Below are 11,596 nucleotides of genomic sequence, written 5' to 3'. Positions count from 1 at the left end.
TATCTGCATCTATGTCAGAGCCTTTGTGTATCACTGTCAGTATCTTATGATAACATAAAACAAAAATAATAGGCTGTTATGTGGTATACCTTCATCCTTGCTAAGGTCATCAAATGTGTCGAAAGTCTCATCATTTTCGGTATAAACCAACTCAAAGTCTTCCATAGCAGTACAGCTGGTAAGTCAGTGCGTGATTGCGACCTGACTTAGTGCTGGCTGCGCAAGCGGGGGGGTCCAACTACACTAAAGGGGGGTCCAACTACTCGCGAGCGCTTGGACCCCCGGTCCAAAATAAGGGGGGTCCAACTACCCTCCAACACCGGTTCTTTTCAGAACTCGTGCCTCGCCGTATTTTGGGACTCTCCACCCATTCTAGTTAGTGTTTATTGACTTGGGCGTGGTTTATTATCACCACCACGCGGACCAGCAACAATTTGCAGCAAAGAGGCTGAAAGAGCTCCGAGGTAGCAGTCCGTACAAGAAGTTAACAGATAGAGAAGGACTCGCTATTGGTGAATGGCTCCACTATAGCTGCTAAAGAACAGATGAATAGCTGAACACTAAACACGTGGTCTTAATTGTCATAGCAACGCTCTAACAGTTTCCATGGTTTTTAATTGAATTTTTTATGACCGCGAATAATTGCAGCCGCGAATATATCCCGACCTACTGTATTATTTTTATTGAGCTAGCAATAACTATTGTCATAACCTTCTCTCAACAGTATTTTATTAAACTAATACTAATACAAAAAATAAAAATAGAGCATACATGTAGAGCCATGGATACTGTCTATGCATAAAACTAATAATAATAATAGGCTGTGTCTACAGCTCCGGTAACCGGACGTAGTTTGCAATGCTAGAGCTCCGGCAGTCCGTTTTTCTCCGTAAAACAGCTTGTGCGCATGCGCAATAGTGCAAAATGGAACTTAGTCTTTTTATCAAGAAACACTAAACCCTAACCCCAAAACCCTACGATCCCGGAGGCTAAGATGTACGAGAGGGTGCTCTAAAAACTAAACACTAAACCCCAATCCCAACCCTACGACCCCGGAGGCTAAGATGTACGAGAGGGTGCTATTTCTTGACCCAAAAAAGCCAAAAAGAAAAAAAATTGCAAAAAAGATATTTAAAAAAAAATTCAAAAACTGCAGCATAGATTTACTCGGTAGTCCTGACCGGATTCGAACCCCTGACCCTATCCGTGCAATCCACACCAGCCTCTCCACTGCACCACCACGACCCTGCTGCATCATCAACGCTGGTTGTTGTATTTATACTCGGTTTCTATAATATAAATCAGTGTATTATTAATACTGCACTGGGGCGTAGCCCCGGTATATATATATATAGGGGCGACGCCCCTATTACCGGAGCTCTAGCACTGCATACTGTGTCCGGTTACCGGAGCTCTAGACACTTCCATAATAATAATAATAATCTGAAAAATATATTGTGGTCTGTGAATATAGCTAGATCTATAAGTTAAGAATTCACACCTCATTGATTATGCATTTCTAAGACCATGATCTACTTTGTATTTAACATAATCAAGATCATCATATTTTTTGTAGCAATGACAGCATTTCTTTTTACAACAGAACCAAAAGGCTATAATCAATAATACGAGGACACTGAATAAAAACAGAGGAACGAGAGCTCCTGTAATAGTTCTGTCTACAAAAATAGAATTATATAAATTTAATTGAGATTCATTTTACAAGTTTGAAGTAAGCTTTCAAAATGACTGCACTCTGACTCATCCCCAGCGCAATGACTACAATTATCCAAAGCACCATGACTGTCCTCATCCAAAGCACATTGACTTCGAGACCCACTTGTTAAATACTTTGCATAGATATCAAAGCCTATATAAAAATGTATAATTAATACTATAGATAGCTGGTAGTTTTGAGAGGGAAAAGTTTGTGTAAGTAAAACTGCCATTTTCAGTAAATTATCGATGCGATATGTTCTCAATGGCAAGTTGCCAGCCCATCACCAAAAATTTACTCATAAACATTATCAAAATGGTCAATTTAAGAACTATGTAAAATGTATATAGTGTTCAGCAAAATGTTCAAATACTGCAGTCAAAAATTTGTGAAAAAATAATTGGCATTGGCTGGAACTTTAATTATCAGAACTTTAAAAACTAAAAAAAATTTTTGTTAACACAAAAGTATGACCTACTTATAATTTTTGAATGCATAAATCTATGTTTACAGCATACATTGTGATGTATTATGTTTAACGCAACATAAAACCAACCCATGTTTGGTCTTATGTTGTGTGCAACATAAGTGACATCATGTATATTGTAAACCTAGCTTAATGCATAAACTGACAATACTTTTAGATAACTCCTATTTTTAGCAATTAGAAAAAGTGAAAATCGGCACATAATAGTCAAAAAGTTGGTGAATGGCTATCAAACTGTCAAATTTACTAAATATTTTCATTGCACTCTTGTTATAAGTAGCACAACTTTATACTATAAGAAATAACACATCATAATATAGCGTTTTACTTTCAAGGAGCAAAACTTTCAGTTTTCACAGATTAGCAAGCAATTGCAAAATTAAAGCTCTGCTAAGTATTCAATTTTAGGCGTGGCACTAACGTACATTGCAAATTCGCAAAAGTTGTTTCTGTAAAAAAATTATTTCTATGAATGCACAAAAGGCAAAAATAAAGATTATAAGGTAGCCATAAAATTTAAAGGTTACTTACTGCATGTTACTGCCACATGACTTTGACAGCTACCAATACTATAATTGCTTCATATACAATGAGAAAAACATTGAAAAGAACCAGTTTGTTGAGTACATATGTATTCTGTGACTATAACACTGTCGACTAAATAACTATCAAATGAGTCATACTATGCAACATTATTGCATACAAACTTACTCAAGTTCTACTGTAGTCCAAGATTCATGTCCTGTGTATCCATACTGTCTACATATTGAATCAGCTACTGTTTTAGTGAAGTTATTGCTACACACACGATACCAGTGTTTATCAAGATAAACTTCAACTACACCATCAGCTGGAGAATCAGTCTCTGTCTGGTTATTAAGATATATTTGACCATTATAAGGATTAGCCTCTTTTATTGTGTCATTATCTACAATAATATAGGTATATAACTATTATAACTTCATCATGAATCCCATGATAACTTAAGGTGAAGTCACACAGCAAACAATTGTTTAAAACTACCTTTTGTGCGTTGCCTCAGTTCCAGAGTCTAATGTTTAGTGAAACTGAGGTAATGACTTGTGAGTACATTTTTTGCAGTGCAATCACAGTATCATAATTATAATTCGTTTTTAAATTTTCTTCAAAATACTACTTCTAGTCATAAGAAAATATTCTGAACCAGCCTCTTTACTCAAAGTTTACTGTCTTTGGCACTATAACACTAGCTTAGGCATTATGCACGTCTGCGTTTACACTTAAAGTCCATTTACACTTTGAAGTTCAGTTTGTTTTTATATCTTTTTTGTTTCTGTGTAAATGCAAGCATAAAACCGCACTAATAGCACAAGTTTATTGTTGTATAAACCTAGCCCAAATCACTCATTCTCAAAAAACTCACTACAGATAATCGTCAAACCAAGACAGAATACGTAGAATGGATTCCCATAATAAGTCATGTTACAATGCATGATGTTGGTTTCACCATACAAAAAGTAATTTGAAACTGTTGGGCAAGTAACTAGTTGATCAGATCTCATGTAACTAAAAGAGCAAATATGTAGTTAGAATAAAATTGTAAAGTAACTTACAAGTAAATTAAACTAGTAGCATTAGTGTATCCTTGCTGTCGACATGCAACATGAGCTGTAGCCATCATTTCACCATCAAAACAAATATCCTTCCAACGTTTCCCATCATATAACCGTAGCAATGGGGTCAGCTTAACATCCCATAGCCGGTCACCTTCACAGCTAACTACAAACCATTAATAACAATTTTACTTGCAGATTTCCTTTTTGCTTATAACATGTGTCTTTTATTAGAAAATTTATCAGCTACCAAAGTATTATGTGAATATAAATTAATCAGCTGAATGTTGTGAAATTATGCTAGTTACAGTAACTGGCAATACTAACTCACATGCATTGGTTATAAGATGTGTGCCTCTCAGTATTATTAGGATAACATTTTCATGTTTTGATTATCTAGATCTAAATCTGTTCAAATATTGTATACTGGAACTATATAGTCAGGGACTGATGCGGAATGCTGCTAGAGCTACATGTCCACATGAATCATGGCATAATTGTTATAGACTAAGTCTAACCATTAATATCTATGGTCTAACCATTTAACAAAAGCAAAAAGTACAAGGTCTACTTCATCCACTCTCCAGACCCGCCCTCAGTGCCTCAGGGATGCAGGTCTGGGTGCATGCAAGTCATAAGCCCACACCAGTATCTAGATATCACCCAAACTCACCAGAGGCAACAATAAAGATTATGATGAAGGTGGAGGTGAAATTTAAAATACTGAGGAACATTCTGAACCAAGGGCGTAGGGAGAAAAAAAGGAAGGGGTAGGCTATGTGTAGAAAAGGGCGCGCGAAGCGCGCCGCCGATTTGGTCACGCCCACCCATTACGCCCGCGAAATGGGTGTGTTCTCGCAATATGGAGTTTCATTTACTCTAATTATGGTTCTCGCAACTGCTTCACACTCAGACTCAGATGAGGACTCAGGCAAGACTCAAGGTAGCAGCACAATCAACAACACCATCATTCACAAGATCATTATCTTTAATCTCCTCATGCTCATCTTCAGTACAAATAGTCTATATGGCTGGGGTTGACTACTAATATACTCAACTAAATTTTGCATAAAAAATCACAAAGCTTTTGTTTCTTTGCAGCTGACATTGTGATGGCTTCACTTAAAGTTAACTTTTTATAATTTTATTAAGCTAGCTAATTAATTAAGTTATTTATGTAAAGACTCCACCTTAATAAATTATAATAATTGTGCTAAAATGGCTGTTTTTCTTTTCTTTCTCCTGTCTCTGTTTGCTTGTGTCAAAAGTGACTGAGTGAGTAACTGCCAGTTGAGACAGCTACCCTAAACTTCTATAATCTTTGATCATAAGTGACTAAGGCAGAAACTCAATATAGGTAAACTACTAAACTTCAATTCTGACTTCTGAACTTCAGCTAGGGTAGGCTATAGCCTACCCTAGCCTTATGCTAGCTACGCCCTTGTTCTGAACACAGCGAACAGTCAAGCACTACGAATAGCAGGGGCGTTAGTCTCGCCACGCCCCTTCGCTACCTGCGGAGGAAGGGTCTGGAGACACTCGCAGTAAAAAGCTGTGCTATATGCAGAGAAATCCACGTCCCAATCAGATTGCTCGAACCACGTGTAGGACAAGTAGTCATGTGACCAAAGAGCTCTGTTTAAGACAAAAGAAGAATGAGGACCAAATAAAGGCTGGAAGGAGCCTGTAACACTCCCTGGAATTCTTTCTCAAAGTTTAAGAGCAGCATTATTATGCTGCTTACTACAACGACGCCATGGCACTTATGACGTCATAATAATGTCACGTGTTTACAATAAAACGTCATCAATAAAAAGTAAATATTATGGCGCTCTGTAAAGAGCTGCTGCTCTCAAATCTGCAAGAGATGTCCAAGAGGCTTTATTCTTGTCTTCTTTTAGCTGCAAAGCATCTCTTTCAGCTGTTTTGACTGATCTGGTCTTCTCTGTCACATGATGTAGAGCCAACCACGTGGTTTTCTTTGCACACATTTTTAACCTGTCTAGAATGCGGAACCATAAAATAGAGCGGCAGCTATCCATACCGAGGTCTATTGGGGAACTAAACTAAGGTCAACTAGCCAATTATAAACTTGTGCTGCATCAAAAGTTGAGAAGCTTTACCTCCCCTTGTATTATCAACCACTAAGAGGCTAAAAAATAATACCACAGTAGATGTTTATGATTAGATCATGTAAAAATACTTTTAAAAACCTAAGAAGTCAGTCATAGTCAACTCAAAGTAATAATATAATAATTATTATTAAATCTTTTTCATGCTATTTCTGTATTCTAATTCAGCCTCCTGATGAGACATTCCTGATCCTTTGAGGGACTTCAGGACCATTACCATTGCCTATAAAAATAACTAGAGTGAACAGCAGTATCAATACATGCTCCTACTTCTGGCCACAATAACTGAACTGCTACTGCTTTTCTAATTTCAGTCTCTTTACAGTGCAGAGCAGCAATTTCCTCCAAATACAAAAAAATCTGTTGTGCCTGCAATGTAAATATGGTATTAAAGTTATGATAATTATAGGAAGAAACTTACAATTACATCATTTGTTAATGGCCAAATGCTCTTTGGTTGGGACTGAAACTTTTCTTGAAAAGTGCTTGGCATAAAGAAGGTACTAGATTTTGGGTCCTTTGAAGTTTTTATAAATTTCACCTAAAGAAACAATGAGGCATAAAAATTTTTTGAATATGTTTTAATTACACACCTCCTGAGACTTCAAATCATGAAATAATTGCGATGTAGGAAGTGAACCAATCCTGTATGGGAGCATCAAATGCTTCATTATTAGTAATCATCAAAACCTTGTAGGTGGATGTGCTTGCTTTGCAAATTGTGATGCAACAGCTTTATACGAATCTTTCCGACTATAGATGACAATATCATCATCACTGTCATAGACAGTATCAGGGAAATCAGGTACAATGGTCAGAATTTCATCACAATCTTGATGGTTGATAAAGTTTGATCTATGTAAATTTAAAGTTGCACACATACCTTCTTCATCTCCACTTGTCAATGGTGAGTTAATGTCATCATTTTCTGACTGGCACTCAATGTCTGAAATTAGGCCAACAACAGGTACAAGTACCTCTTTCATAACAATCATAAAATACGAATCATTTACCTTCTTGGCCTGTGTTTTCATCTTGTTCTTCGACAGGTAGCATCAATGGTGTTAATTCATCCACCAATTTGATCCAATCCAGATGCGTAATGTTAAAAACATAAATGCTTGTCATTTTACTAAAAATAGAATTGTACATGTACATGTAATTTTGTTACAATAAAACAAACTGGTTTATTATTTCTTGAAAAAGCCATGTCCTGTACATTTCAGGATTTCTCTGTAAAAATTATTACACAATTACACAGTCCATTACAATCAACTACCTACCTGCAGATCTATTCTTTTGTTAAAGACAATTGCCTCAGTATACTGTTTCAATAGCATAAATTAATTATCTGTGTTAATGTATTATTACCTTGCAAACAAACACTCCACAATCTGTATTATTCGGCTGTAATTGTCTTTCCTAACAATAAAAACAAAAAATGCTTGAAAAATGATTTGTATATAATATGTATGTACTTCGTCATAAATTCTTTTCCATTTTGTCACACACTTTTTCTTGCCATAACTCCTCATGTAAAAACCTTCAATAGCTAAACTGCGTTTAGCCATCAGTTATTAAATTGCAAAAACAGAAAACAAATAGCCTTACCTGATATTATCAAGTACTTCAGTATGTCGTTGGTGCTGAAATGGATCGAGACATTTCAAAATTCTTTTCCCCAGATCAATTTCCTTCATGATTATGTCAATCAGACAAATTATTATGAAATTAATCTACTCACTACAAGAATCCAGTGTGATGGCAAGTGTACAGGACACAAGATTCTTCTTGCATGTTGGATGTTAGTCTAAAAGATTATATAATTAATTTTAAACTTACTATTGCATTACCTTAATATGACAATCATAATTTCCTTTCAAGATGGCAGGATAAAAATGAGTAGACAATGAATAAGAATATGTTCTACCAAATGGGACATCTTGGACTGCATTTAAAACATGCATGTAGAAATTAATAATCTATGTTATTGAAATAAATAATATCTAAAATATTATTCTAAATCGATTCATAATTAAACCTTGTCTGTCAGCCATTCTCCATTACAAATTAATTTAAGGTCACTAACTGATAGTCCCAGTTTTCCTTTACTATGTACATCACCAATAACAATAAAATCATCACTTTCTGAAATAGGAGAATATAATTAATAAAAGTTATTATGTAATATGTAAGTCTGTTAACCTGGTAGGGAAACATATTTATGCAAAGCAATCATAGCTTGTTTGATCAAGGATCCATCAAAATTTTCTTCAACACTTGCTTCCCTTCCTTCAAATTTAACAGCAGTGTTGGTTGATTGCGCTGTCTGCAATACACTACTCTGACGAGTCTCTTCCTTGCTGTTGCCACTTGAACTGGCTGTACATGTATTTGAAGATACATTTTCAGCTTTGACCAAATCCTTTGACTTAAATGTATCTGAGTAATAAAAGAAATATTTTAACAAAATACTAATATAATTCCAACTAAAATACTTCTTAAGTTAATGCATTCCCTGTCTTTGCAACACCGTTTTTTAATTCCTCGACCTCCAAATTTTACCATATCCTGACAAAAGATACACCTGCCACAATCTTGGGCTTTACATCCAGCACATTTACCACATCTTTTTCTTCTAGTTCCTATGACAAAACACACATAAGCTCAAAAACATATATACATGTATTTTAGAGATACCAGGATTGGTTGATGGTACACATTTCATTAAGTCCTGCTGTTTGACAAGTATCTTTTGTTTGTTTGTGACAAGGCATCCCATTTGATGATACACGAGTTCTTGAGAAAAAAATTTCACTTCACATTTACTGCAATTTGTTGTGTCATTCTCATAGTCTTGAGTAGCCCTTTAGTATTATGATGCAGTAACAATTACAATATGTAGTTCAGTACCATTCGAAAATATCAGTGGCAATCTCTTTCCTTAAGTCAAAGTCACATTTAACCTACATGTACGTGTATAAGTAGCATGCATAAAACCATTTTTTAGAACATTAAAATTAAAATCTTACATCAAAAGTTAGAGCCATTCCAAGGACATAGCACTTCGCATACTACAAATTAGGAGGGCTTTGTAAAATTTGAATTTCATATTTATTCAAACCTTGCAAACATAAACTCCGCATGACGATTTGTTGTTTTGTTGTGTTATATCCTATTGAAAATTTTTTAATGTGGAAGATTAAGGTTATTACCAAACTACCTCAAGCATAATTTCATCCCATGTGGTCAAATCAACTTTCATGTTTCTTCGCTTACATTCAACCGAGAGTGGCATTCTTTTATAACAGAAATAGAAAATTAATCTGTATTCAAAGGATTAAAGTATATAAATGCTTACTTGACAGTTGAAGTGTATTTTTGATTGGCTGCAAAGGCAGAGTTACACATAGAGTCAAACAAAAATATTTTTTTCAGAAGAAAGTTAATCACCTACATTGTACACATCAAGACATCTAGTTACAAAACATTATGCAGTAAAATTGTTACCAAAAGAATAAAATGACTTCGTGCAGGTAAATGCAGTGGAATTAGAATCAATCCTTTGTCAAATATTTCATCCTTCATGATACAAAAATTCGATTAGTAATTTTAGATATACTGTACATGTACTTACAATCAGTAAGGTCAATTCTTCAAGTCTTAGTTGTTTCAAATCCAAAAAATGTGAAGGCAAAGCAGCAATAGGTAATTCCTAGTACAACAGTCAACATGTACATGTATAATGTAAACCTTCTAACCTCTGTAGAAAATTTCATGCCAATATACTTCATATAAAGATCGACTAGCTATAAAATACAAAGTATATAGTGTAATACAATTTAAACTACACAAGTTACTTCTGTTTCAATCCATTGGCCATTAATTAATTGATGCATATGTTTGTGAGAAATTGAATATGGTGGAAGTTCATATAGTACATTATGTTTTGGCATTACACTGCTCATATTTTGATCGTCACCCTGCCGAATAAAAAAATACATGTAAAGTGACAATGCCAACCAGGAAGTCCAGGACTACAGCAATAATACCTTTTCATCATCAGCATTTTTCATCTGTTCCTTTGGCTCTATAAAATCATCTAACAAAACTTGATACTAACAAACAAACGACTATGTGATTTACCTTCAGCTTCAGCATTCTTCTTTTTTTCCTTTGGTTCTACGAAATCATCTAAACCTAAACTTGATACCAACAAACAGATGATTATGTGCTTTACCTTCAGCTTCTAAAGAAAGATTGTCAGTGTCTCTTTTTCTTGGTCGCTTTCTTCCTGCTTTATTCTCGTGCTTCTTTCTCACATTTTTCCTTAGTTGTGATAAAATCAATTTTGATGGCTTCTTCTCAGAAATATCCATCCCTAGAAAGAGCTTAGCTGCAATTATGTGATAACATATCGTTGTAGAAGGACAGCTACATTTAGGAGGTTCCGGGAACAATGACACAACATGTACTGAAGAACTACCTTTCACATTAAAGACATGAAGAGATTGATCATAAGTAATGCCATTATTTGAAATGACTAGGCGAGCACGAGTGAAGCTTGACAGCATAGTTTGTGAACCTGATTCTATGTTTGTGTCACCAACACTTTGTGTTGTACTTTCCTCAATTTCAAGACAATCAACAGCTTCAGATTCTGACTTACGAATAGAATCAACAATACTTTCTGGAGATAAAACTGGTGTATATTCAATTGACGATGGGTCAGTGACAATGCTCTGAAACTGTGCATCTAACTTATACTCTCCAATGCCACAAAAGCCTCTTTTTATTTCATTAACATAAAACGATTGTAGTAAATAAAGAGACAGTACTATGCAATCAATTGGAGCTTCCTTCCACTTCATAAGATCCTTTATCACCATATTGAGAGATTCGGATTGGTTGTTCGTTACACCACTGTACGGGTTATAGATTCCTTTCTTTTCCAACTCCCATCGAGCAAAACGTGAAATGTGTGGGGAGATTTCTTTTAAATAATAATCTAGAAATATTACATCCCATTTTGAAGTAACTTTCTCAAATTTGACATCATAATCTTCTTTTGTAGGAGAGTGAAGCAGGGACCGCACGTCATCTGAGTAAATGCTAATATCTGCAGAAGGTGCACCATGTCTTGTCAACCAGAACCTTATATCACGAATGACATGGTTCCAGCAGTAAACATGATCAAGAAACGGAATCTCAGATTGTATGGCATTTGAAATTGCTTTCTCTCTGTCTGTCACTAATGGGGCCTTAGCTGTTGAGAGTGATGGTACCTGGCACACACATTCTTTCATCATTGCACAATGAGTTATTGTTTGCTTCCTCTCGTGAAGCATAAAAATTGCTGGAATGACTGGCCTATTTTTAAATACTGTGTGTCTAAAAAGAAGTGGAGATACATAGAAGTCACCCAATTGGAAGGTTGTGTCATATGACAGCAATTGATTTGTAGAATCTAACAGCAACACCTTATCTAGTTCATCAAGAAGCTCTTTGAGACCAAAAATTACTACCAGATCGGGGTAAGTAATTATTTTCCAAACAAATCCTGGAATATCATACGCGATGTCATGTATATTATACAATCCATCTTTTGACAACCTTGATTTGTGAAGGTAGTCAAATCTGAGATTGCGAAGCTGCTTTATATTCCTCG

The 11,596-nt window shown here is 35.3% G+C and overlaps 2 protein-coding genes and 2 long non-coding RNA genes across 5 annotated transcripts; all 4 read right to left on the bottom strand.

Annotated features, from left to right (window-relative positions):
- Positions 1-307, bottom strand: LOC109586629 (uncharacterized). The gene is made up of 2 exons (XR_002187132.1): positions 90-307; positions 1-43 (listed from the first exon to the last, which is right to left on the bottom strand). It is a non-coding gene; the product is annotated as an uncharacterized LOC109586629 (long non-coding RNA).
- Positions 308-1,435: 1,128 nt separating this feature from the next.
- Positions 1,436-4,535, bottom strand: LOC109586632 (egg peptide speract receptor-like). Of its 2 annotated transcripts, none has more exons than XM_020002824.1 (7): positions 4,470-4,535; positions 3,797-3,962; positions 3,607-3,749; positions 2,916-3,132; positions 2,736-2,869; positions 1,724-1,870; positions 1,436-1,679 (listed from the first exon to the last, which is right to left on the bottom strand). In XM_020002824.1, the coding sequence occupies exons 1-5, from the start codon at positions 4,528-4,530 to the stop codon at positions 2,785-2,787; spliced, it is 672 nt and encodes a 223-aa protein (XP_019858383.1). In that variant the 5' UTR covers positions 4,531-4,535; the 3' UTR covers positions 1,436-1,679; positions 1,724-1,870; positions 2,736-2,784. The 2 variants fall into 2 exon arrangements, with proteins under 2 accessions (XP_019858383.1, XP_019858384.1); XM_020002825.1 differs by having other exon boundaries at positions 1,436-1,675.
- A 1,974-nt stretch (positions 4,536-6,509) lies between these two features.
- On the bottom strand, positions 6,510-7,056 carry LOC109586625 (uncharacterized). The gene is made up of 4 exons (XM_020002820.1): positions 6,942-7,056; positions 6,812-6,874; positions 6,619-6,760; positions 6,510-6,573 (listed from the first exon to the last, which is right to left on the bottom strand). The coding sequence occupies exons 1-4, from the start codon at positions 7,054-7,056 to the stop codon at positions 6,510-6,512; spliced, it is 384 nt and encodes a 127-aa protein (XP_019858379.1).
- A 64-nt stretch (positions 7,057-7,120) lies between these two features.
- LOC109586635 (uncharacterized) lies at positions 7,121-7,338 on the bottom strand. The gene is made up of 3 exons (XR_002187134.1): positions 7,300-7,338; positions 7,212-7,253; positions 7,121-7,161 (listed from the first exon to the last, which is right to left on the bottom strand). It is a non-coding gene; the product is annotated as an uncharacterized LOC109586635 (long non-coding RNA).
- Between the last annotated feature and the right edge of the window lie 4,258 nt (positions 7,339-11,596).

Source organism: Amphimedon queenslandica, unplaced genomic scaffold (assembly GCF_000090795.2).
Source record: "Amphimedon queenslandica unplaced genomic scaffold, v1.1 AMPQUscaffold_12825, whole genome shotgun sequence".
Taxonomy (NCBI): Eukaryota; Metazoa; Porifera; class Demospongiae; order Haplosclerida; family Niphatidae; genus Amphimedon; species Amphimedon queenslandica.
This window is presented reverse-complemented; position numbering and strand designations above follow the sequence as displayed.

Excerpts from the sequence above, each read along its gene's own strand:
- LOC109586625 (XM_020002820.1), bottom strand. The coding sequence starts at position 7,056 with ATGACAAGCATTTATGTTTTTAACATTACGCATCTGGATTGGATCAAA. Across the intron at positions 6,875-6,941 it reads TGAAAACACAGGCCAAGAAG|ACATTGAGTGCCAGTCAGAA; the intron begins GTAAATGATTCG and ends GCCTAATTTCAG. Across the intron at positions 6,761-6,811 it reads GACAAGTGGAGATGAAGAAG|ATTGTGATGAAATTCTGACC; the intron begins GTATGTGTGCAA and ends TCAACCATCAAG.
- LOC109586632 (XM_020002824.1), bottom strand. The coding sequence starts at position 4,530 with ATGTTCCTCAGTATTTTAAATTTCACCTCCACCTTCATCATAATCTTT. Across the intron at positions 3,750-3,796 it reads GCTACTAGTTTAATTTACTT|TTACATGAGATCTGATCAAC; the intron begins GTAAGTTACTTT and ends TTGCTCTTTTAG. Across the intron at positions 3,133-3,606 it reads TGGTTTGACGATTATCTGTA|ATAATGACACAATAAAAGAG; the intron begins GTGAGTTTTTTG and ends ATATTATTGTAG.